The sequence below is a fragment of the Tetranychus urticae genome, chromosome 1 (assembly GCF_039701765.1).
Source record: "Tetranychus urticae isolate SD_2017Ah chromosome 1, NJAU_TeUrti_SD_1.0, whole genome shotgun sequence".
Classification (NCBI taxonomy): domain Eukaryota; kingdom Metazoa; phylum Arthropoda; class Arachnida; order Trombidiformes; family Tetranychidae; genus Tetranychus; species Tetranychus urticae.
Genome location: NC_142958.1, coordinates 2,173,326 through 2,199,921, shown reverse-complemented (window position 1 = coordinate 2,199,921; position 26,596 = coordinate 2,173,326). Strand labels below are relative to the sequence as shown.

The following is a 26,596-nucleotide window of genomic DNA, read 5'->3' as shown; positions in this document are numbered from 1 at the left end:
GATGAAAATTCATGATAAGAGGATTGCGATTCCAAGGTAAAGCATGATTATCGAGTCAATATTTAAAAAGCCCTGAGCATTTCATAAAAATGTAAAGTTCTCATGAAAAGTATTAATCTTTAGCAAGACATTTAACTTGTAGCTATTTTATTCATCTTGTTAATATTTACTTTATTTCAATTATTTGTTGAAAAATTCAGAAAATTCAACACTTTTATTCCATCATCCTCTTGCAACCCTTTTCACTCCCTGAAAATCCTTCAACCCTTTAAGTGTACTTTTTATTTTCCCATCACATTTACATCATGATTATAGTGATTATGATAAATATCTTGGATGAAACTGTAGAAAGAGGTTTGCTCAGTAAACACCGAGAAAAAAGGTAACTTTGAAAAAGTAAAATAATCCAATTAGCAGATGAAAAGATGAATTGAAAATGTTGTTTGTTAGGCTTGTTTGTTGCTGGTATTATGTTGATTGGATCAGGCACATTTGACTACACATTTAATGTGAACAGATTAAGAGGGTTAGCATCGAGTATTAGAGCAAAGCTCAAATGAATGGCAACTTTGTCAAACAAAAGTTTTACTTTAAACTAAACTCAAATTGCTAATTTTCCCTCCAATTTCACTTCAATTTCACCGCCATTTAAACACATTAAAACTGAATCAACTTGAAATCAACACGCAATTTGTAGCTAAAATTAAGATTTCAAAAATTCTTCCGCTAACATGTCTAAAAATGCTAAAGATAATTATCCCTCCCAGTTTCACTCCCAGTATTTTCTTATTGAATTTTCATAATTTGATGGGAATAGTTGTTTAAATTTAGAGGTTGGGCAAATTGTGAATCGTGAATAGACAATGTCAATTCGCTCGTCAAAATTCTTAACAGTTCGCTTTGATTATTAGTTTACTCATTAGCTTGATATTTACCCTCACTAAACAACTCAATGCAGTCTTAAGATGATAGATCTTTGCTTCAATAAAGATCTTTTGGACCTTGACACGCCTGACGTTTTCTTAGTTAAGCTCGGTCTTCTCTTGTGGGTCTATTTTCATGGCCTCCACGGTTATAAGATACGCTTAACCAGCTTATATTCATTTCGATTAATCATTAACTAGCATGTATGGATGTGCGATTTCCGATTATACTGAGATCGATTTTATTCATAAATCGATTTTTATGCGATTTTCAAAAACACAATCATGCCAGAAAAAATTGACCAATAAAACTTATCCTTGACATTTTCAACACAAATAAGTATCAGATCTACAAAATTGTATTGCGGCTCAAAAGTACGTATTGCCAAAGAAATCGATTTTCTGAATTGAGATCGATCAATTCTTAGTGAAAAAATCGATTGCTCGATATTAAAATCAGATCGGAACATCGTTACCAGCCAAACCAACAATCCGATAGCCAGATAACCTCTAATGCAAGGTTTACTCAACAATGAGCAGAACTTAATTTTTGTTTTCGGTAAAAGCTATTATATGTTAAACTACAATGACATTACAGTTTAATGTGGAGTAAGAATGTGCATTTTAAATCATGCTTATGTCGGAGTCATTCCGTGTATCCGTGGATGTGCAGTGAAAATCCTTGGCACATTTTTTACTGAAATCTGTTGCATATTAATGAGGTTTCAATGGGAATGCTTTGAATTTGTTTTTAATTTCCATTCAATTGGGAATCTTTTTCTCATTTCAAATCTGATTTATGTTTATAAATGCTTTTTGTGTTGATTTTTTGTCTCAATCCTTTATTTGTGATTGATTGTTTCACTCTTCAACCCAGTAAAAACAAATATCAAGTAACCAGAAAACTAATGTTATCAACATGAAACAACAAGATTGATTTCATCTCATCATTTAATTAGCTAAGTATTGTTTTATCATTAAAGCCAAAAAAAGAAGCTGACATTATTCAACATTATTTTTTTGTTTATTCAACGAGTTTACACTGAAAATCATCACATTGAGATGAAACGAAATTCATCATGTCACTGGAAACAGAAAAGTTAATTCATCAACCTTTTCCCTCCCAATATCAATGCGACCATCATCTTTACGTAAATATTTTTTCACTCTTGACAATTATCTTGTATTAATGGAAGCCAAGAGTAACTAGTTTCCCATGAATGGTACAATTGCCTTCCATTCACCATTACAAGTTGACAATGTTGAACGATTGTTCAAGATAACTGTATATTTATTATCGCAACATTGAATGGTGAATAAAAGGTGCAAAAAATGAATGAAAAAAAAGCATCTGAATCAAGTGAGTAAATGGAATGCTCAAGAGAGATGAATACAAAGATAGTTATGATTAGGTGAAAAAAGAGATAAATTCATGGATATATTGAGTATGATATTGGATCAAAACTATCAAAGATTGAACCCATTGAACTTGCGACATTAATCATGTTCCAGTCCAAGAAAACGAGAAGAAAAGCAAATAAAAGCTTTTCATGTTCTGACCTTTCATCCAGATTGACCTCAACCAGATATGATAATTTCATAGTCACTTAGTTGAATAAAGTTCAACAATATTCCTTGACAAAGTTCATTTCAATATCAAAAGGTAAAATCGTTCAATTTGGACTCATTAAAAAATGGTCGAAAATTGAAAGAAAAAATTGTTTCATTTCGATTCAATTAAAATATCAAATTGGAGTGAATCGACTGGGAGTTTTTTCATTCCCAGTTGACATTTTTATATTGTAATAACTCATTTTGTTTCGTTTTCATTTCCTTTCAAATTCATGACACATTCTGAATCTTACTGTTCATGACATTCAAAGTAAATATCTTTTAAAGATTGGATTTTTTTCCTGTTTTCGAGCAATTCCAGGGCAATCATGATAAAGTTGACTTGATTTTGCAATGAAATTTGTCCGACAAATTGAATTGCTTTTAACTAACCTTTTATCCAGTTTCATTAGACAACTTAAAAGGCAATAAATTATCAAATACTTGTAAATGGCTTTACAAAGTTCACATCATTAACTGTTGTAATGAATTGGCTTTCAACTTGCATGATTGTGGTTGAATGCGTCAAAGATTTTTCACCATTTTACAACTGTTCTAATTGAAACATGATAATTATTTTATAATTATTAGCAACACTGATTAAAACGATTAAAGTATAGACTCATTATCTCGGTCAAATTGGTTGATTATAATTAAAATTAAGGAAAAAGGAAGACTCTTTTTGGGTAAACTTTTTTTGCTTTAGTTTATTGATCAACTTTACGTGACTTAATGAAAATGATGATAATTTTCATGGTTAAATGAAACAATTTACATGAAAATCTGTACTTGTGAAGCATGAAGCAGAAACATGAAAACTGTACAAAAAAAGAGAGAGGAAAAACAATAAAAGTCAAATGATGAAAATTCAAGTTCAAAAGAGTTTCCTGTTCTTATTAGATAATTGTAACTCCATGAATCAAATGTGACATGAATTGATGCCTTTTTATCGATCAATTTGTGAACTCGAATTTCATTTTTCATTTCATTTCTATTCCAATGATCATGACTTTCAAATATTCATTGACTAAGTTGATTACAACATTTTTCTGAATAGTCTTTGGAATTGCAGTTTCCGAGTCGATAATTTGATCTTGACTTGCTATTCAAAATGGAAATCTGAATTTGGAAAACTTTTTGAAGCAAATTTTTGTCGATTGTCATGAGCTGGAAATTGATTGTCCAATGATGGATTTGATGACCAACAATGGCAATTGTTAGCCAACAATGAATCGTGAAAAGTGTTGTTAACCATTGCTGTTGTTGCTTTCATTACTGGACATGGTTTTACAATAGATTCATAAACAAGTATCTGACAAGATGTTACATGGAAACAATAAAATCTGGAAACTCGACGACACAAGAATAGGTAAAGAGGTTATTGATGTTATGAATCCAATTGTCTTGCTTTCAATTGTTTTTCATTTTTTGGATAATTCTTGTTGCTTATCGATATGAGTCGAGAAATGATACTTTATCAACAGTTTCCTTGCAACTCTTTTCATGGGTTACTCTTGAGTTATTCAGTTTCTTTTTTCCTCTTCTTTTCTGGGATTCTCTTCGTTCCAACTAATCATCAAGAGAAATCAGATTAATCTTTAAGTAAGAAGAAGAAGAAAAAAATGATGGGAAAAAAGGGTAAAGAGAAAGAGAAACCAACGAAAATGAATCTTGTTCGATATTGTTTTCCATTGAATATATTTCAAGAGGAACCATTTCTTCTTCTTCCATCAACCATTCCCATCATCAATAGCGAATTGATATTGGACTGAAAACAAATTCCCTGTATCACAATAACAACAATGATGATAATAATGATAATGATAATATTGTCAATTGGAAAGAAGGGAAAGGAAAGGGAAGAAAAAAAGATTCATTTGTTAACCTTTCAAAACTCGAAGGACCATTGAAAAGGTCAAATTACCATGAGAGGACAAAAGTACAAGTAATATTATCATCATCAGTCAACATGTTGACTAACTAATGATCAATTATCATGCATCCATTATTATCTGTATCATTAGATGAGACCATTTAGTTGGTATCGATTTTGCTTGTCACTTTTGATTCTCACCTGTGGTTTCAATCAAAACCTTGTAAGTTGAACACGATCAAAGAGTGTGAGAGACAAAATAAACTCTTTATTGTCAATTGTAATATTATGATAAACTTTGATCCAACAAAGACTTGCAATTTAAGGCCATTATTATGATTACAATCCAACCACAAATACCATTGAGACTGATTCAATTATCAACTCAATTGTTTGCTCAACATCAAAATATAAGCTCACAACAGTGAAACTACGAATCGAATCTACAAGGTATCGAATCTAAACTTGTCTCTCTTCACTGTTTAAAATATTCAGTCGTTTCCTTAGTTTTCCTCTTTCTTTCTATTCTCTCATGTGGACAAGGAATTTCAGCTAATTTGTAAGATTTCTTTTGGCTATTACTTGTAGCGACTTGTAACTTTTTTTAGCTATTCAAAACTTAGCTGCTCTAGTCAATGTCATTTGTTGGAAATCCTTCCTGATGACGCTTCATGTCAAACTGTAAGAGATTTACGTTAACTTTGTCTCTCATTCACAGTTTGTAATTAACAGTCGTTCCCTTAGCTTTTCCCTCTACAGTCACCATTGAGAAACTGCGGTGAAAAATTCTAATGTTTCAGAGTCAATGAATGCCATAAGAAAATTACCCGAAAGGTGATCCATGCTGAGGGCCAGTGCATCTAACATTCAAAAATTTTCAGAAACCAATTGATTAACTGAACGGTATGAAAAACACTCCTATCCTATGGTCAGCATGAGTTATGAACATCTGAAAATTTTGTGCTCTTAGAAAATGACATTCAAAGTCAAATAACGGATTGACCTTGAATGACCTTGAGCGTTCGAACTTATGGTTCTTCAATCTGCGTAAGCTCATGGTTCAAGTCTGGACATTAATCGTTCGTGAGTTATGTCAGGTGAATGAAAAATTGCCAGGTATTAATAATTTTTACCTCACAAATTGGTCGAAAGATCGTACTCGACTGAGAAAACCTATGATATGGAAGTATCACTTCAATTCTCATCTGATCTTTAATTGAAGTTTACAATTTCTCGTGGCATTTCAAGAGATAACTCAACTTTTCATTTTCATGTTTTATTAATAAAATTGAAATAAGTTCAATAGTCTAACTTGTATTAATAATCTCAAATTACAATGAAAAGACAAAAACTTGTATTTATACTGTTTACTGTTTTTCATTTTGATCAATTTGTTTCATCACTAGCATCATCATTTTTCCAGAGTCTAATGTGTTTTTTGAGTCTTTTTTTGTTGCATCTCAACAATATCACAAAAAAACTGAAAGGCTCATAACGGGTGAAAGATTTGATTACAGTAACAAGATTGAAGATTTAGGAGGAAAAAAAAGAAGGATAAAATGTATATATTTATTATGATAAAAATGAGAAGCAAAAAAAGATATTGTTACATTGAGTTTATTATAATAGATAGTTATTTACTTTTTTGTTCACTCCTTGCCTTTCATCGAGCATAACTTTGCTAAATGTATCAATATTCATGATAGACAATAACAATCAAAACTGTTACTCAATTTCAATATCACTGGATCAAATGAACAAGTTTGAATGACGAGAGCGAGAGAAAAATATTAAACCATGAAACGAGCTAAATATTCAACATTAAAATATTGATCATGAAACTGATTATCTTCAATAATAGACTGAAGTATCGATGCAATGGTGTTGTAATAATCGTTACAATTCAAGTTTTCACTTCTTCTGTTCACCATGCAAGTTGAGGAAATTCTGGTAACTTTCAATGTTTTTTTTGTCTTTTCCTTTTTTCCACACCAATTTCAGATTCTTTTGTATCATGAATAAGATGATGATGATGAGGATGAAGTAAGTGAATAACTTGTTAAAAGTATATTTTTAATGTTTGATAATCTGGTAAAGATAAAGAATTGAAAGAAATTTTTCTCTTCTTTTCTTTGTATTCTTGGCGTTCCTAATGATTATGAGTTTAAGCAAGAGTAAATTAACATTTGCCTTTGACTTTTCACTGAGAATAATGATGTTGAATTGAACTAATTTATGATTTAGCCTGGTAATGATTCATCATCACTCTTCTGTCTTTGATTATTCATCAACCAGAACATGGTAAAATATTTGAATTGTGAATGAGAAATGAATCGAGAGTAGAAAGGAAAAAATATTTTTCCTTTTTTCGTCTCATTCTTTCATCATCTAATTGTCACCCAATTCACCTTTTCATCAACAATCAATTCTTTACAATTTTGTAGATTCGATTGTTGAACTTGATGCAAGTTAAATTGTCCTTGTGTTAATGGGTTCACTTGGTGTCAAGTTGATGTTTGAATAATCATTTTCCTTCCCTGTTATCATGATTGGATATTCAATATTTTTTACCACTCTGATTATGATAATTGAGTGTCAACTGAAAGTCGCCTCAATCCAATTGACTTCTTAATTTTTACCTCATTATCTTTGTTCATATCAAGTAAAACCTTTTCCACTTTTGATTAACTGTTCAAATGAAAGTATAATTAGGTAAATAGATTTCACTGACGATAATTAAGTAAACTTCAATCTTGATAAACTGTATTAACTCTTGCTCGTCATCATCTTCATATCCATTTAGATTCATTTAATCAACTCGAATAATTTCACCTCTAAATGAGCCATCTTTTGTAATCAGATCGCATTTTTGTTGCAACTTTCTTGCTTTCTAGACTCGACAAGAATCAAATTGAACAGAAGACTGTTTAACTTGATAGTGTTCATAATCAACACAATTTAATCGACTCTTTTTTTCTCTCTACTATTCAATTATCTTCAGCTTTTCTTGAAAGTGAAATTTTTTCGACATTTTTTTAAGCCACAAAGAAAATTAAATTGTTACCTTAAATTGCTTTTCAGTTTCAATTACGAATTGACTTGACACCAAATAAGTTTTTTACTTGATCCAAGTTTACTTTGCGTTTAAACGAAAAAGCTAAATTATCCTTAAAATGGGAAACGGTCCTTTTTTAGGTTTCAACTAATCAAAAAATCCATTAAAAGTGAGTGTATTTTAGGCTTGCCACATGTCTGTTTGGATTTCGGAACCGATGGCAAGATGCTACTTGATTAATCGTATTAAAGCTGCGGAATCTCAGCGTTTTCAGGGAGGATTTCAATCCGATGTCGAATCAAAATGGAATCGTCTTGGAATCGAAAAGTTGAAGTTCACAAAACTTTTTCGTTAAAGTTAATGTTAGTTAGTTAGTTAATGTTAGTTACATGTTCACAACTCATGTTATCCAAAGGACATGAGTGTCATATACATCAGTGACAACACTTCTCAATTTAATCTCGAGCCTTTTATCGGGCAAAAGCTTTGTAAATGGCTTTGATGATCTGATCGTTTTATCTCTGCAGGTCAGATGCTCCGCTTTAATTGCTGGCTCATGATGTTGGCTCATGATCAGAGCGATCATAAGACGGAGTAGGTAGGAGTAATTTTTATTTGAGATCAATTCCTCTGATGTGAAAAATAATGAATTTCATAACCGCCTCTCATCAGAAAATGCGAGTTAAGTTAAGTTACAAGAACAAAATAAAGCATAACTGTATATTTTGTCGAGTAACCTTGCTTGTATCTCACTCGTAGTGTATGTTTTTCAAATTCAAGACGCCTGCAAAAAAAGTGTGAAGTAACTGCACCCGAGATTCAAGTTCACCATCTTCGAACTATTCTAAAACTGAAAATAAAGTTGCTAAATATCTTTTTTTGATTACGCATCATAAGGAATCTGGTTGCAATTTATGATCTCAATCGTTATTTTGCCCCATAGGGAACGATGCTATTATGTCATTACAGCCAGCATAGAAATTTTTATTAATCCATCCACAGTTGCCGTGTCGTAGCACTTAATGTAAGACCTACAGACCTCAGACTTGCATCATGAGCTTCATCAGATTGAACAACTATCAGTTCGACGCTGAAGGTCATTCAAGTTCAAACACTATTTCACCAATAAAAGACTTTTGAAGGACATTTAATAGAGTGGAAACTTTTGCGTGTGGTGTTTTAAATACTAGACAAAATAAAATGAAACTTACTTTTTCAGAATTATTATTCTGTTGCTTCCTTTTAAAACAAGTTACGTATATCAATATGTATATGAATATGAATCTCTGCATAGGTGACATGTGGAAAAACAAATTTTTTGAACGGCAACAAAAGTAGTTATCAGGCACGAATAACGCTTTGTTGGGAGGATGAACATTCACAAAAATACCAACTTCATGTCAACCATGATTCCAAGGGCACTGAAACCTTAACGCCTTTCTATGGCAATACTTGTAATAAGTGTACCAGGAATGAACGTAATGTGGAATTTTGCACCAGAATGCGATCGGAAAAGGTCAAGTAATTGATATAAAGTAATTCTTGTATAGTTAGGATAATTATCTATGAAAATATAATCCCAAAAGAGGATTGTACCTGCGAAAAGATCTTGCAGAAAACGTTCAAGGAGAACGGTACAGGTATTATTCGTATAAAAAAGACTTGAGCACGGGTTTCAATACTAGAAACTAAAACAAAATTAGACATTTTTAATTTTAAACATCTTTGAATCATTGGCTAACTGTGACATTATTTAAAAGCTGATTATATGATACCTTATTTATATGAGAGTTATCAAATTACATCAATGCCTTCGAATGAACTCTGAAGGCCAAAAGTCAAAATCACGAAAAATGACCTCTGATGTCCATCATTTAAGTTTCATGTCTTCCAAATGCTCTTAATCATGCTTCAAATATCAAGCAGCTAAGCGTATTTGTTGATGAAATATCATACTTGCAAAAAATTGCATTTGCACGAAATTTTGATTTTTTAGTCTTTTGGGCTAAATTTCGATTACTACTAGTGCTGTAATGACGAATGTTTATGGAAGTTGTCAAAATAGATCAAAGAATTTCACACGACCTTTAAATTACCTCTAAAGGTCAAAGATCAAAATCACGAAAAATGACCTCAGATGATGCCATGACGTGCCGATGACGGCCGCGATGGTCCAATCAGTTGATCTTCTCAAGTTTTTAACATTCTATACGAAATTTAAGGATATTCGGACAAGTCATTTAGGTACTAGCCGTCACGAAAGAATTCAAAACGTGGATTTTTAAAATTGCTAAGCTGAGTTGAAATCTCCACTTCGTTTCACTACGCTCCGATAATTTGATTTATATTTATATACTATAATTTTATAATAATTTTACATTAAATAAAATTTTATACGCTCAAAAAATGATCTTAAGGTCAATTACAGGTCAAATAACGGATTGACCTCGAATGACCCTGAGTGAATTTATAGTTGTGCAATCCGCGAAAGCGTATGTGCCAAGTCTTAGGTCTGTAGCACCAACCGTTCGTGACTTATGCATGCGAACAGGCGTAAAATAGGAAAAAACGCCCGGTACTCTTACCCGTACCACATTAAAATGGCAAGAACTCGAGTACACTAATGTTGGAGATTTTCATTTCAAGTTATTTACATCCCATTTACCTCTTTACTTTCATCGTCTTAACCAGAAACAGCTTCATCATTACCGATAACAATTGATATAAATTAATACTCTTCTAATTTTAACTCAAGGGTTGATATGCATTGGAATTGATTAAACTTATTAATAAAAGACTACACAGAAAAGGCATAAAACTAGAAAGTGAAAATAATATGAAAAAATAATAGGAAAACAAATCAATATTGAATAAATTGATAATCCTCTTTTGGTTAACAAAAAGATTAAAATGCAATATAAAAAATACATTGAAATGCAACTAAAAAAGAGGTTAAAAAACAAGGAATGAAAGGAAAGGGTAAAAACAAAGGAGAAAGCTTCTTACATGTTTGATAACATTTCAATAAAAAGTCATAAATAGCATCGCATTTAACCAATGAATTATTCACCATCAGATCTTGATAGATATTATCTAAATGCTTTTCATCTGACATTAATCATACAATAAATAAGTATTTAAGTTTATGGGAAAACTTTTGTTTTTTGTGTTCATCTTTATTCATTCTTATGGTTGAACCATGAGAAGCAAAATTCATCAATAATGATGAGAATGAAGAGCAAATTTTATATTCAAGTTTATTCTTAATTTTGGAAGCTTCATGTAACCAGAATTATTTTGAATGTTGTCAATTTAAGGCTATCGGTAAAGAGCTTTGTAAAGAAAAATTGATTTGGAATTTTCATTCCAAAGTTGAATGGAAATTTCTTTTTTCCATGAAATTGTCAATTTTCTCACTGAATCATATTACTGATCAACTGATAAGATGAACCTTGGATAGTCACAAAATTGATGTTGATTTATATTCATTTGAATTGAACTTTTGAAAAGGTAAAGGAAGACAAAAGTTTTGAGCTTCCATCTGACATGATATTGATCAAGGTTGGATAATAAATGTGAAGTGGAGAAAAATATTCAGGGAAAAGATGGTGAAATGGCCATCATTCGGATAGAAGATGAAGAAAAATGTTGTCTGATGAAGAAGCCAGAATATGAAATAATAAATGGGGAAAAGCGAAAAGGGTTAAACTCGTTGATCCAGAAACAAATATTAAGTGTACGATTGGAAAGGCTGAGAAAAGTGAACAAGATGCTTGTGATGATGATAATGGTCATTGAAGATAAAGTTGTGTATGAACAAGTCACTTAGAGATTAAAAGAAAGATGAGTCTGATGAAGAAAAATGCAGTGATGAAGAAGATTTTTCTTCGCCTTCATCTTCTTCTTCTTCCTCATCATCATCTAAATCTTTTTTACTTTACTTTCTCGTTCAAACAATTTTGCTCCACTGGGTTTGACATTGATTATTATTGTAGACATTATATCAGTCAATGCTCAAACTGGATGATAAACTTTACTCATCTTCTTCCCTTTTATTCACCTTTTCACTTCATGCTCTTCATTATCATCATCATCATCATTCTCAACTTGGAATATATGAAATTACTTTACACATTTTATTCATCTCATTTGATCATCCATTCAATTCACAGGTTGACAATGAATATGAAAGTTAACATTAACTTGCAAGTAAAATTACTTGACACGAATCTAACAGACAAGAAGAAAGCATTAAAGGTTCTGATTCATTGAATTGAAGAGGCAATTTTATTCAAAAATATATTAATATCATGAAATGATTAAAGGAAGTGATTGAAACAAAAGGCAAATAACCGAGTGTAATATTTATATTCATTTTTGGTCAACTGAACAACTAACACTTGAACATATCCGGACCATCAGCAACTATCCTTCATATTTCATTTCCGTTCCTTTCATTCCAATGGATTATTTTACCTTCTATTTACGCTGACCCAGAATCAGATTCATGGATGTTTGTCAAAAGAAAGGTTCACACTAGCATCGACAATATAAGTCGCTATACAAGCTCTAGGGAATGTTGACGTCAGTTGATAATGTTGACTCAACGACTACACCACCAGAGATTTGGTGCTTGAGCAAGGCATGATTACTAGTCAATAGCAACAAAGGCAAAAGCTTTTAAAAGCATCGTAAAAACTCGATTGCTACTGTTGAAGTTAGGCTTGGGGTCCGCGTCAAGATCACAGGCAAACTCATCTCGAGTCTACTGACAAGACTTTGTGTGACCGAGGACTCTGATGCTTTAGGTTATACTTTAGGACTACGTGAAGGGTTCACTGGTAACAACAAGATGATTGTAATTTTACTTACAGAGTAAAAGTAATAAGAAAAGGAGAGTTTACAGAATTTTTCATTTTTATCTTTTCGAGTTGAGGACTCAACTTTTTTACAAGAGTTGAAAGCGTTAGTTTGAACAAAGTCTATTGTTAAGGATAACTTTAAGGTCCAAAAATATGATCCTGTCAAGTGAATCCATGATAGTCATTTGTGATTCATATTAAACACGATCAATGGCATGATATGGTTGATCAAGTTCAATCACTTTTACCCGATTACTTGTCCAAGTAAAACCAACGAAACAATGGTGATAATATAATTTAACACTAACCTTTGAGCAATCAGAAGAAATGATTAAATAACAATCATAAATCTTGGTCAATATATTGACAGAATTGACCTTTAATATTATTCAACTGTTTCGTTCCATTATTTGTTTTCCCCTGAGTTTCAAGGCTGAAAGTCTGATGAATGAAGACGAGGTGGAAAAAGTTCATCTTCACATGAATAGTAAATCGTTTTTTTACTTCATTTTTACTTCTCAAATGATTGAATATAAAGTTGCATACCTGATTGATTGGAAAACTGATCAAAATAGATTTCCATGTAAAATGAAACTCATTCAAAAGCATGATTAATATAATCAATCTTGTTCTGTTTTAGGAAAAGAAAAGCTTTTTTCCAGAGAAAAAGAAACTTGAAAATTCTCATGAATAAGATAATTATCAAAATGGTTATAATAAACTGAGTTTTGATGAACAAAAAACACATTTGATTTGCATTCAATTGAACGATAAAAAGATGTTATCTTCATCTTCCCACTCAATTGACTGAAGATAAATCAATTTGTCTCTATTCCATGATCATTATCAATTGTTTCACATGCATTTGAATCATATTGAGTCAATAATTGAATAATAATTATTTTCAAATTGAAATGCTTTCAACGTTTCAGTTTCCCCAATTGAACAATGACAATTGGAAATGATTTTCTGAATTCTTGAGAGGAAAAAATTGTGAAAAAATTCTTTTCCATGAAATGACAAAATGAATTTAATCAGCTGTTAACATGAAAAATTGAACAAAAATTTATCTCCAGAACTTGGGATTACAGTTGGAATTGTTTTTCCATGCTGAGCAATTCATGGCAATCTGGTTTATTGAACTTTCTCAACTGTTGGCTTGAAAGTCGTGATTGAATGAAAGGTTTGAAAAACAAATGTTAACCCATTCATGTCATTGTTGGTCTTTTGGTAACAATAAGTTAATCAAAGTTGAACTTGTTAAGTTTTGTTGGACAGTTGTTATCATTTGAAACGTTTGAATGCTTAAATTGTGACTGCAAATCATTCTGATAAATCACAGGGTTTTATGACAAGTTGTCATTGATGCAAAAGGTTATGACAACAAAAAGTGAAACACAGCAACATTAAATGTACCGATTATTAGGTAATCAACTTGTAATTCAATTAATTTTGTCATCAAATCAGAGGTTCGTTCAATTCATCAAACATAATATGTTGACATTTTTCCTGAATATCAGGGTGTTCAGAATGGTTGACACTTGTGATTCTGTTAAGGATGGTTTTGTTTCCAATTTAATCAGTTTCATTCATCATTTGTATTTACCTTTATAATCTTGATCTTTTTTCACTCAACAGAAAACCTTTTACTGTTGATTTACTTTAATTAATTTACTCGCTTTCAGCTTTGAGAACGTTTCTAGAATCAAATTAACTTTGGTCGTTGAATACATTTCACCTGTTTGCGAACATTACTCTGGAATTATTGTAGCTAGACTTTGACACTCGAAACATGCACTTGGACAGAATAGATTAGGTGCCAATGACGGAGAGCATCAAGACAAAATGTTGCCATCCATTAACGATGTTAGTGTCAAATGTGTAAGAGGTTAGATTATTATAAGAATTGCTTTCTGACGAACTCGATAGCCTCAGTTTCTGATGTCAGACAGAAGTTCATTCAAGGTGGTTATGCATAACATGGCGTTGAAAATATCCACGAGTTTCCAAACTTTACTCATCAAGCTTAAGCACTTAAACACTGATATCTTTACAATAGCATGATAGACGAATTTCATGTTGATAAAGTTTTTCAAGTTTTATAATTACATCTTAACTTGAAGGTCACATTATTTAAGCAAAATTAACTAAAGTTCTTTGTCTGCTTGAAACAGTTAAATCTTGGAAGAATTAATCTTCATGAATTCTTGATCTTGATGAAGGTGATTCACCTGCTAATGATGAGATGATAACCTTGATGGTTCCAGACTGGCAGCAGATGATTCAAATGATCAAAATGTGATACTGAGCCACCAATGGTTCATGTTTTGGATCAACATTTTGATCCCTTTGAATCTGATACTGATGATTAACCTGAAAATGATCATGATACTGAATGGTGAAAATGTGTGAAAAACAAAATTGGAATTACAATGTTTATTAGTCATCTTTTTGAAAACAAATCATGTTTCCAGTTGAAACAAGGGATAAAACCAATTGAAGCAAATGGGTTGATAATGAATGGCAAAAAGTTGTGTCTCCAAAGGGTAAATTCATATTGCTTTCGTTCAACCTTCAATAGCCTTTTCGACTTGCTTTCAATTCTGCTATCAGATGTTCTTTTGAATCATTTCATGGAAACATTTTTTTCTCTCTGTGCTTGACTTGTCCTTATAAATGCTATTGAATTTGCAAGTTCAATGGAGTGAAAGTTGATTTTGTTCATGCTTTAGTATCAAATATCAGTTTCATTATAAATGTTACATTGAGATTCTCAATATTTGTGCAAAAAAATGTATGATCATGATAAACATTGACTAAAGTTTTGTACTTTTTTTTCATGCCCTGATGTGGCGAGCTTTTGCCTCATGGTTTGCCTTTTCATTGTTCATAACAATTGAATTGTTCGAGTCAACCAAATGATAAACAATCATTTTTGAAACATTCATCTTTTAATCATCATTCATTTTCATTTCCAATCCATTTGAATCCATCATCAGATGCCTTTCATCTGTGTTCAACTTCCTCCAACTCCCAGCAAAAACTCCCAGCATTATCATTCCCTTTTAAGGCTCACTTATCAGAGATGAAATTGTCCTCGACTTGAAATTGTCTTCAACTTTTCTTCTTCTTCTTCTTTTCATCTTCTTTAGTCTTCAACTCATCATCTTGAAACTGGAGAAAAAAAAGTTTTGTTTCTTTGCTCTTTCAATGTTCATTATTTCATTCCCTTGATAATGATTGTTGTTGACTTTACAAAGGAAATGAAATATTGAATTGGCAAAATGTTGAGATACTTTTCACAGGAAATTTGAACCAATTTACATTTTCAAACATTTTCTGATTTCTCATCGAGACTTGTAATTTATTATCACACTGTCCAACAATCAACTCCCATCATATTCAACTGTCCAGTTAAGAGTGACCATTAGACGATAAACACTTTGGTCATGTCAAATTTGTCAATTTTAAAGAGAAAATCAGAGAAAAAATTTAAACTCCTTTTTATTTCATGCCATTAAAGTTGACAGTTAATGGCTGGTTAACGCTTTCATCAAATTCATTGTCAATCTCTAGTTGTCTTGTTATTTCAACTTTTTCATGGTTTAAATATTTTTTAATAACACTAATTAAACATTGAGTACATTTTTGAAGCAAATTTCAATTTTCATTTGATATTCAATTTTGTCAAATCATATTCTAATTATCTTGTTTATCTACATTTTTTCATATCACAGAATCAGCATCCCTTCATCCGGTTGTCGTGTTTATTCATGGTGAATCATATGAATGGAATTCTGGTTCAGTTTATGATGGATCCATTTTAGCATCTTTTGGCAATGTTATAGTTGTTACAATAAATTACCGTCTCGGTGTTTTAGGTAAGAAAAGAAAACTTCGTGAAAATTTAATTTCTAAAGGGCATTAACCATGAATAATGTCAATCTCTTGCCATCTCAACTTCAAATCAACTTCAGTCTGATGAAAAAAAATGAACTTTCTGAGATATAAGCGTAAGAATAACTATAACTTGAGGAACCGATAGAGCTCGCGTACAAGTTTGATCCACCCTGGAATAAAAGCAAACCTAAATATTTTTGCATTTTTAATCTTTATCTATCATAAGAAACAAATATTTCAATGCGAAAGATAGATTGCACTTATTTCGACTATTCGTTTCGGCTCAATATCCATATAATGATATTAAACTAAAATGTAAACTAATCAAAGCTACCTAAATAAGTAGTAAGGCAATAAGGACAATAAATAAAATCTTGAAAATGATTCGTTACAAATTTTAGAAGCACAAAGACAAGTTATCTTATGGTAGAGTGTTAATCTTATATCATTTGGTTTTATCATGAATTGGTATTTTCTAATAAGGTAATAAGGTACATTGAAACTCAAAATCAAAAAATTGGTAAAGAGGCTCAGCACTTAAAGAGCCCTTAACGAGTAGGTAAAATATGAATATAACGTTGAGTATTTACAGAATTTTGCGTTTATCTACATATATGACAAACTCTCTTCCAGAGCGCAAAAGTAGTATAGAAGCAGCCCTTTGGCCCACTACTCTAGCACAGCAATGAAAAGAAAAAATGAAAAAAATAAAAAAATAAAGAGAGAAAGAAAAAGTAGAGAAAGAGAAAGAGAAGAAAGAGGAGAAAGAGACGATGATGAAAAGAAAGAAGAGAGGAAAGACAATGATAAAGAAAGAGAAGAGGAAAGACAATGAAGGGGGCTAGCGATAGCCAATATCTCAAATATGCAAAGGTCAATGGGATTAAACTCGTAAATTAAACGAAAGAAAAAATTGATTATGGAGTTTTATCCCATTAACCTTCGACAAAAACTTTTCTGCCAACTTTTGACCGGATGTTTATTCCAATTTGTCAGCAGTTCCTTCATTTGCTAATAGATTTCCAATTATATTTTATTTTTCACTACCAATTAGTGCAAGCTATTAGTAAAAAACAAAGGAACTGCTGACAAATTGCAGTGAACTTACAAAAATAACGATTTTTTCATGAAACTCATTTTACTGATGTATCTTTTGATGGTCAACTAGAAAATGCACGCATTTTGAGAAATTGAATTTTCTGTCATCTGTAAAACAGATCAAGTACAATTTTTAGTTAAAATTGGCGCATTCTATGGTCGTAAAAGTTAGAAAGCTGAAACTTAATATTTGTCAATAAAAATTGTTAGTACACATCATGGACCGAATACTTTTTCAATTTATCAACTTTTCTCATAATTTTGGCTATTGACTTAAAACTTTGAACATCAATATTTCAAAAATAGCATCACTTACAATCATCATTCTTTGTACAAACATTAATTTTCATTATGGGTTATAATATGTTGAAATATTAAATTCAAGATTCTACAAAAAAATTATAGCATTGTATTACTTATGTTTTCAGATTTGAAACTTTATTTTTCAAATTAAAATTTATTATTTGCTCAATGAGCAGAGAGTTGAAATTAAATTTAATAATGTTCCGCGATCGGCTACTCTGATGTAGCTGTCGCATTCGTACGCCAAAAATTTAGTGGCCGTTTCAATTGCCTTATCAAAGCTATTGGTTTTTAATCTAAAAAAGAGAAAACTTTGATTAGTTTTTGTTATATACAACTAAAAATCTGATGCCTTTAATACAAACGAATGCATTGAGTTTGACGGTGCTTTCAATTTTCTTTGCTCAGCCAATTCCTATCGATGTGATAAGATTACAGTTAGTCATTACACGTATATTCATCTATCACACCAAAGGGAATTAGATGCGCAACGAAAATTTAAAGAGCCGTCAAACTCAATGCATTCGTTTGTATATGAATAAAATTTCACGCCATACTAAAACTACGGCTGGCCCTAACCTAACTTTTGGATTGCTTATTCTGACATTTCATTAAGAACTAATGTTTTTGATTTTAATCTAACCTAAACAAACCAAACCTAACCTAACTTTTGGATTACTTATTCTGACGATAGTTTAAATAAAGAACTTAATTCTTTCAAGTTTTATTGATTTTTGTTCTAACCTAACCAAACCCAACCTAAATTTCTTCGGCTCAGATTTTCTTATGGATAAAAAAGAATTCAACTTACATTTTCCCTTGTTTTGAGGCTAACTTTCTCAATGCATCAAATCGCAAACAACGTCCTCACAACTCGCGTTTACAGTATTTTGAGATTGTTGGTTTTGGTGTTGATCGTGGTCGAGGTAGTGGTGGTTGTGGTGGAGGAACATTCTCAGAGTCAGACTCCGATACACCTGTCAACTCGTAAGAGTGCACAGATGATGATGATGATGATCTCGATCGAGACGCAAACTTCTGGTACCGAAAATTGAAGGATGCGATAGAGGAGATTGAGGTGGAATTGGAGATGGAGGTTGCGGTGGGTCGTGCGCGACGGTGAAAAATTGCTCGGGAATTTGGACACAAATTTTCCCAGCATTTCTGTTCTCACTTTTAATAAAAAACCTTTGCATTTTGATGGGGTAAAAGGGTAACAAAATGAAGTCAGAGGGAAAAAGTCAAACAATCGAAGAAGTGACCCAAAAAAACTTTGAAAATTTTGACCAACTAATTGTTAGTGAAAAATAAAATATGATTGGAAAGCTATTAGCAAAAAATGCAGGAACTGCTGACAAATTGGAATAAACATCCGGTCAAAAGTTGGCAGAAAAGTTTTTGTCAAAGGTTAATGGGATAAAACTCAATAATCAATGTTTTCTTCGGTTTAATTTATGAGTTTGATCCCATTGACCTTTGCATATTTGAAATATTGGCTATCTATAGCCCACTCATTATTGCGGCTATCTCTAGTCCACTTCATATTCTTTCTTCTTCTCTTTCTTTTTTATCTCTTTCTTCTTCTCTTTCTTTTTCATTCGCTTTCTTTTCTTCATCGTCTCTTTCTCCTCTTTCTGCTCTTTCTCCTTATCTTTCTTTTTCTTTTTCTTTCTCTCTTTCTTTTTTCTCTTTCTCTTTCTCTTTCTCTTTCTCTTTCTCTTTCTCTTTCTCTTTCTCCTTTCTCCTTTAATTGCTGTGCTAGAGTAGTGGGCCAAAGTGGGCTGCTTCTATACTACTCGCAGCGACGCGAGTTTCTGCAGCGTTTCAAATTTTGCTATTTTATGGCCATTTTCGACGAGCACAATAAAATCGTAATTTGTTGTTGAAGCCAAAAATTTCGGACAAATTATTATAAAATCCAATTTATGTAGGTCCAATTACTACAGGGTATTTCAGCTAATTAAATTTTTTTTATGGCTAGATATTTTGTTTATGATAATTCAGCGTTAAACCATTTCATATTTCAAGGTCAAGGTCATTCAAGGTCATTTCGTTATTTGACCGATAACTGATATTTGGAGGTCATTTTCTGAGAGCCAAAAGAATTTCAGATTGGTTAATCAGTTGATCACAAAAATATGAGCATTCGGATTTGCCCATGATACAGCTTCTTTTTTCAATCGGTCACTTTCAGTGCACATTCATGGAAATTCATATTGCAATTTTTCCTTTCACTACTAACACTTTTTAATTATTTATGCAGCTAAAAAAACATCACAGAATTTTGATTATTTTGATCATTTTTCCAGATCGGAAAACCTTATAAATGATAAATGTATTCAAAATGAGTAAAAAATTTCAAAAACTTGCATCTTTTCGTCAAAATTTGTTTTTGACCTCAATTTACTCGTGATCCGAAAGTTTTCGCAACGGGAGACGTTATCCCTATGCATGATTTTTTGTCCTCTATCGAATGAATATGGTCTCCAACGAAAATTATTGAGACGCCTGAGACACTTCCTTCGTTAGTCAAGTTTTTCATATGAAGATGAAACTAATCCAGTCAAAGTTTGAGTAAAAGATTATGTAAGCTCAAAGAGTTATGCTTATTTCAACCGAAAGAGTTTTTAATTTCAAGAGAAGACCAAACTGAAAGGTTTAGAACTGAATGATCCCATTATTAACTTTTCAGCAATTGAAACCTTTAATAATAGTTTACGTTTGATTAAATGAAACATGTTCAGGATAATGACTTTTAACAATAATTTGATCAGTAAATGAATAATTGTAATCGGATGATCGACATGATTGTTGAATAGGATTCTTTTTAAGGCTTTATCCTTACTCATCAACATTTAGCTATAAGATGAACCATTAAAATGATTTATATTGTACTTAAAGTGTGGGCAAAGAGCAAAAAAAGATTGGACAAAATGAAAGTCAATGAATAAATGATAAGAATCAATAGTAAAATAAAAAGAAATGGTAAAAATATCAAAGTAAATGATGATTCTATAACTTTTAACGATTCATGTTTTATTGAGATTGTCTTGATTCTGTTTATCATCATGATGGAATGAATGGAAAAGACCGACGAAAAAAACAAGCAAGTCGAGAGACAAAACAAAAGCCTAAACAAGATAAAGTCAAACAACTGCTATCTGATTGGGAATATAATAGTTTCCCAATTGAAGGTAAAAAGAATCGAGAAAATGGTGAAAAAGTAATGAAACTAAGAAAAACAGGGAATTTCCATTTAACCATTTAACTAATCATGATATTGAAATGAACAATGAAGCCTGGAAATAAAAGATGAAATCGTTTTCGTTACCACAAGACAAAACTCAAGTGGAACAAGTTATTTGAAAAAAAAGAGGCAAAAGTTTACTCTCAGTTAACCTTATAAAATTCAGGTCAATCTGAACAAATCATCCACAGAATCTGAAAACAGTTCAACTTTTGTTTTACATTTTGTTTCAAACTTGCAACTGACAAACTCAGTTCACCAATACAGTGACCTTTTGTTTGACCAGAAAAAAAGGTTCATCAAACGAGAAACAAAAGCTTAATGATCGAGTTCATTTAAATCTCATTGAGATGAGCAAAGTTGTCATAATAACAGTAAAAGTTAGCAAAATTATTAACATTGAATGCTATTTATTTATACAGAACGGAAAGCGAATCACAACTTTCAATCAGCTTATTCTGATCATTAGTCGGTTTAACTTGAATGATAATGAGAATAATGATGAATCATGACTTTCAATCATCATGATAGGATTCAACTATAAATAGAAGATCAATAAGAGTTGAAACTCAAATGGAAACGTTATCAACCTTTTCACTCAAAATGAACATTTCAGATTATCATATGTTTCCATAATGACTATAATTCATCAAATTATTCAGGTATCGGTGCATGAAGTGAATAACATTAATTTACAATTAGCTAACCTCTCAATTGAGACAATATTTTCAATCATCAAGAGCTTTTAAAAGGGAGAAACATTCGAAATTCAGATTTTCCTTTTCATCAAAAGTGATCTGATTAAGTCTTGTTTTGAATTTTCAAATTGCTTAAAAGTAATCAATAGCGGAATCGATTCAGGGCCAATCTAAGAACTGAGAAAATTTATCAAAATATTCATCGATTTTGAATTCAATGAGTTTAACTTGCTTACCATCTTCAAGTCGAGTTTCAAGTCGAGTTCACAGTCGAATTTTTTATTCAATTTCTGGTTGAAGAATATTGAAAATCAGTTCAAGATTTGATTGTTAAAGAACAGAAAATGATGGATCGAGAAAATCGATAATAAAGTTTGGAATACGAGACAATCGACTCTTAAATCCATCTTCAATCTTCACGAACAAAAGACTGACAAGTGAAGTGTCCAAAGTCACCCGAGCCGATTGCAATGATAAGTTTCATTCACGTCGAGCTACTAACAATAGAGTTGGCCGTCTTTCGATTCACAAATGAAGAAGCCGTTCGAAAAACGTCATTTATCTGTTGGTATAAATCTAATTGTTCAATGATGAAAGGTTGATTTTCATCTCGATTATTTTCGATTTTTACCATTTCGAGATTAGTTTCTGAAACATCGATTTGATATCAAAAGGCAATAAGAGTAAACATTGAAAGTTGATTAACAGAGAGACACTTTTTGTTGCCTTATTTTACCCTTTTTTTGTTTTATATGTCAATTGAATGTCAATTTGAAGTTAGTTAACCAATTCAACTGTTATATTAGAGTCAACATTTTAATTCATTGCACGATCAAAGGATCAACTTGATTCACAAATACAGTCTCTTTGAGGATAAACATTTTCATGTTAAACTTTTCTTCTACATTTTATCTTCTCATCATTTCCACTGTTCATCATGATCACCCTGGTCATCTTAATCATTTAACACATTTTCCCTCTCTTTGCCTGTCAATTTGTGAACCCATAAAGGTGAAAGATAAAGAGTCTAAAGATGGCAAAAAAAAGAGAAGCAAAATAATGTAATTTGCTTTGAAGAGCACAAAAAGGTTTACATCAATTACAAAGACTAAAGTTGATTTGATTTTAATGAAAATTTCATTTTACCTGAAGTTAGTTATTCATTTGCATTAAAATTAATTTTCACCTTTGTCCAGGTTTTTATCCAGCCATGGATGGATCATCCAGAGGTAATTTTGGTTTAATGGATCAAGTTGCTGCTCTTCATTGGATCCAAGAAAATATTGAAGGCTTTGGTGGTAATCCTGGTAATGTAACTATCCATGGACATGGTCATGGAGCTGCTCTGGTTAACCTGCTCATGCTTTCACCAATGGCCAAGGGTAACTCACATTTTACCTCAAAATTTTATTCATTATCCAATCATATTATCATTTATTCACAAACCATTTTCACATTACATTTATTATTCAATTGAACAATCTCAAGCTTCAGGCAGTCAACATTCAAACCATAATATCATTATCATGCAAGATTATCAAAAGAAACAAAAACTGAGAAATGACCATTAAAATCATTTTTTACTTTACTCTAGTTTTGGGTTTAGTTGACCTTTTTGTTTAATCACAATTTGATTGTAATTGATATCAACTAATTGGTTCGTTGACTCTAATGATGCATTTGATATTGTCTTATTGTATCATTAGATGAGATGTGATTTAACTTGAATATGGTTAGTGAAAGTTCAATGTTGAATCAAATATCTTATTATGATAATAATGATGTGAATGATGATGAAAATAGGAATTGAATTTCAAGAGAAAAGTGGTGAAAAATCAGAAGCTATTGAAATGGAATGCACGTAAAATTCATTTCAATGTTTTCTCATTTTACAATTTCCATTGATAACTTATTTCAATATAATTTGCCTTGATTTGTCAATATTAAATTGCCTCAAGTATGATCAGTAAACTAATTGTCAACCTAATCCATAGAGATATTGGCTTGAGTAATGATTTATGTTCACTTTGAATGGGTTTTTTGGGTTAAATGAAAATTTATTGGCAAATGAATGGCTTTAGATCCATTCAATTGTCTGGTTAATGAAAAATAACCAAAGTTTCATCTTTAAATGAAACATTTAGACATCAATTATCATCAATATTCAAATGTGATTCTTGACTTGAATCCAAACAAATTGTTTTATTCAATTTTTCTCGTCTCAATAAGACAAAGTGATCAACATTTCATTTTCAAATCTTAATAAGGATCAACTTTAATCGCCATTTTGAGCCTCTCAAGTATCATGACAATGGATATCATGTCAAAATGAATTGAATCTTGTAGTTAATAATAACCGTTGTTGCCATTATTATTGTATTCACATCACAAGTGTCAACAGCAACATTTTAATGTTGACATTTGGTAAAATTGTTAAATCCTGTGTTAATCAGCAAGTGGTTTAACATTAACTTGTCATCTTTTTACTCAAAGCTAATCGTCTTAATCAATATTATTAACAAGCTAATTAAGTAAAGGTCAACAAGATTGATTAATGAGAAGCCAAAAACATAAACAGAAACAACTGTAAAAATCATTTTTACATATTGATCTAACCATAATAACTGGTTTAGTGAAATCAATATCAACAACTGTTTTACAATTGTTGATATTGCAAGTAAAACACCTTTACAAGGGTTACAATTTGTAAATTGTTACCTTTCATGATGTAGATGTTGACATTGATGATAATTACAGGCATGTCAACAATCATTTCATTTAATCCTGTGTTAAGTGTTGTCCTCATTTAGCTGTGTTTGGGTAATGTTAATGGTTTACATTTTTGGGTTGATTCACAGGGAAAAAGGCTTTTGCTTTTTTGTATAACGTTGTTTCAATAAGAGGATGAGTTGATCAGATGAAAATAGCTTTGCCATCCAATTAAGAGGATTTAATAGTTAAGTAGTAGTTAATCCTTAACCATTTTGTAGTTTAGTAGTTTTGTGATTCTGTTGTTACAAGTCCAAACCCAACCAACCAAGTCACAATCAATTTATAATAACTATTAGCCATCTCTACCACAGTTAACATGCTGTCCTTACCTCTTATTATTGTGTGTCTTCAGACCATTTAATCTGTTCAGCTGTTTAACTGAATTGTCCACAGTTATCATTACCACTTTGAGTACTGTTGTCCTTTCACTGGTTCACTTGGTTAACAAGGTAAATCACCTAATTACAATTGAGATTTGGGTTTTACCTTTTTGCTACTTCTCAATATTGGTAATGTTATATTATTAATATTGTTAAGCTGGTTAATCCATCTTTGGATGGATAATCATTGAGAGTGAAAAATTTGCTCAAAACTCTTGTCTGATAACAATTTATTAATGTTCATGTTGGTTCAAAATTTCATGTCTTTTTGCTTCTTCTTTGGGTTAAACTTGAAACAATGAAAATTAATTTTTCAACACAAATCTAGTTGAGTTCAACTTGAATGCCTTTTCTTGTTTTACTCTGAAAAATTCATTTCCACTCTCATGCTACTTTAATATTCATATTACAATTTGTCTGTTTGTTGGTTAACTTGGCTTTGCCTTTTCAAATGGGATAAATGTTGTCTTAACGATTGAACAACTTGTGTATAAAAGCTGGGAATGATGGATGATCGATGTTGAGGATAAACTGAAAGATAATCTGAAAAATAAGAAACAAGGTTCAAGGAAAAAAAAAAATTTCTCATGTAAATCTGGATAAGCATGGAAAAATCAATTGATAAAACCATTGAAGTATTAAAAGGCTGAAATGGTTCGTCACATTGTCGAGACATTTGGATGTGTAAGCCATTGTAAACATTGTTATCAGGAAAACACTTTGGGTCTTGAACATTTTTTGAACATTTCAAGTTGAAAAGTGAACAGATAAATCAACAAAATTGAAAAATGGCTAAAAACGAGGTAAAAGGTTTACTTGTAAAGAGTTGGCTTCATTAAAGATGAATGAAAATGCTTAAATGCTTATTGGTATTGTTTTCACTCAAATAACCTTAATCAATAATTTACGGTTAGGGATTTTGATGAGTAAATTTGAATATGGGAATGTTGATTGATCATGGGTAATAAAATTGATTAAAGATGACTTTAATTTGATGGCGATATTGAAACTCGTCCGGGGCTTTTCAAGTTATAGATGATTTAAATGTAGAAATTGAAGATTTGCTGATTCCGAGAGTTAAATTACTCAAATACACTTTGTTATAAAAGTATAGCACAATAAGCTTATGTTATTTACGATTATTAATGCATGAATAAGTCATTTTTCTGGAGGCAGATGAATTCAATAAGAAAGTATTAGCTTGGAAGTAGATTAGCTAGAAAATTAAGACGAATAAGTGCTTAATTACAGTTTTTGGGATAGCCTCTGGTTTAGTTTGTCTCAAAAGAATAGGAAAGAAAGGATAAAATTGACTGGAAAAATAAATCTCAAGTAACTGTCTTCGGTTCACTTTTTATGACTGTGTTGTATATTACACGAATTTTAGATTGAACCATTTCTTTGATTTATTCCTTAATACACAGATGATCTAATAGATCATATACACAAAGGTGTCATAATATCGCTTGTACTTGAAAATATATGGAAGAGTAATCTAATGTCTGGTTCTGGGCCTTTTGTTGACTCTCAGCAGTATGGACCAAAGTTTTTGTCTAAATTGGAATAGATTAAGAAAGCTATTTAAAAATTGGTAAACATTAAGAATTAAATTTTAAAAATTTTACCTGAAAATGGAGCGGCGATCCAAATTTGCTGTAATATTTAGCTGGACAGTACATGACACAGGTCAATGTTAATATCGTTCGTTGGGTTCCTCGGTGTTTATCAACATGCCTTTCAAGGCGAATGTATATTTATTATGATTTTAGCGCCATCCAAATGTGTTATCCAGACTTACCTGCTTGTTGAATGTTAATGAGAATTGGACTATTTAATGAAATTACTAGGTGCATGGTGTATTCACAATTAAATTA

General features: G+C 31.4%; 1 protein-coding gene and 1 long non-coding RNA gene across 2 annotated transcripts in view; one reads left to right on the top strand and one right to left on the bottom strand.

The window, feature by feature from the left end:
• The window catches only part of LOC112539542 (neuroligin-4, X-linked-like), a 49,242-nt gene extending 26,195 nt beyond the window's left edge, over positions 1-23,047 (top strand). The window contains exons 3-4 of the mRNA XM_089268421.1: positions 16,062-16,205; positions 22,767-23,047. Of these exons, the coding sequence (XP_089124547.1) occupies positions 16,062-16,205; positions 22,767-23,047 (425 nt within the window). The remainder of the gene's footprint in view (positions 1-16,061; positions 16,206-22,766) is intronic.
• A 2,468-nt stretch (positions 23,048-25,515) lies between these two features.
• LOC149094362 (uncharacterized) lies at positions 25,516-26,585 on the bottom strand. The gene is made up of 2 exons (XR_016199318.1): positions 26,348-26,585; positions 25,516-26,275 (listed from the first exon to the last, which is right to left on the bottom strand). It is a non-coding gene; the product is annotated as an uncharacterized LOC149094362 (long non-coding RNA).
• Between the last annotated feature and the right edge of the window lie 11 nt (positions 26,586-26,596).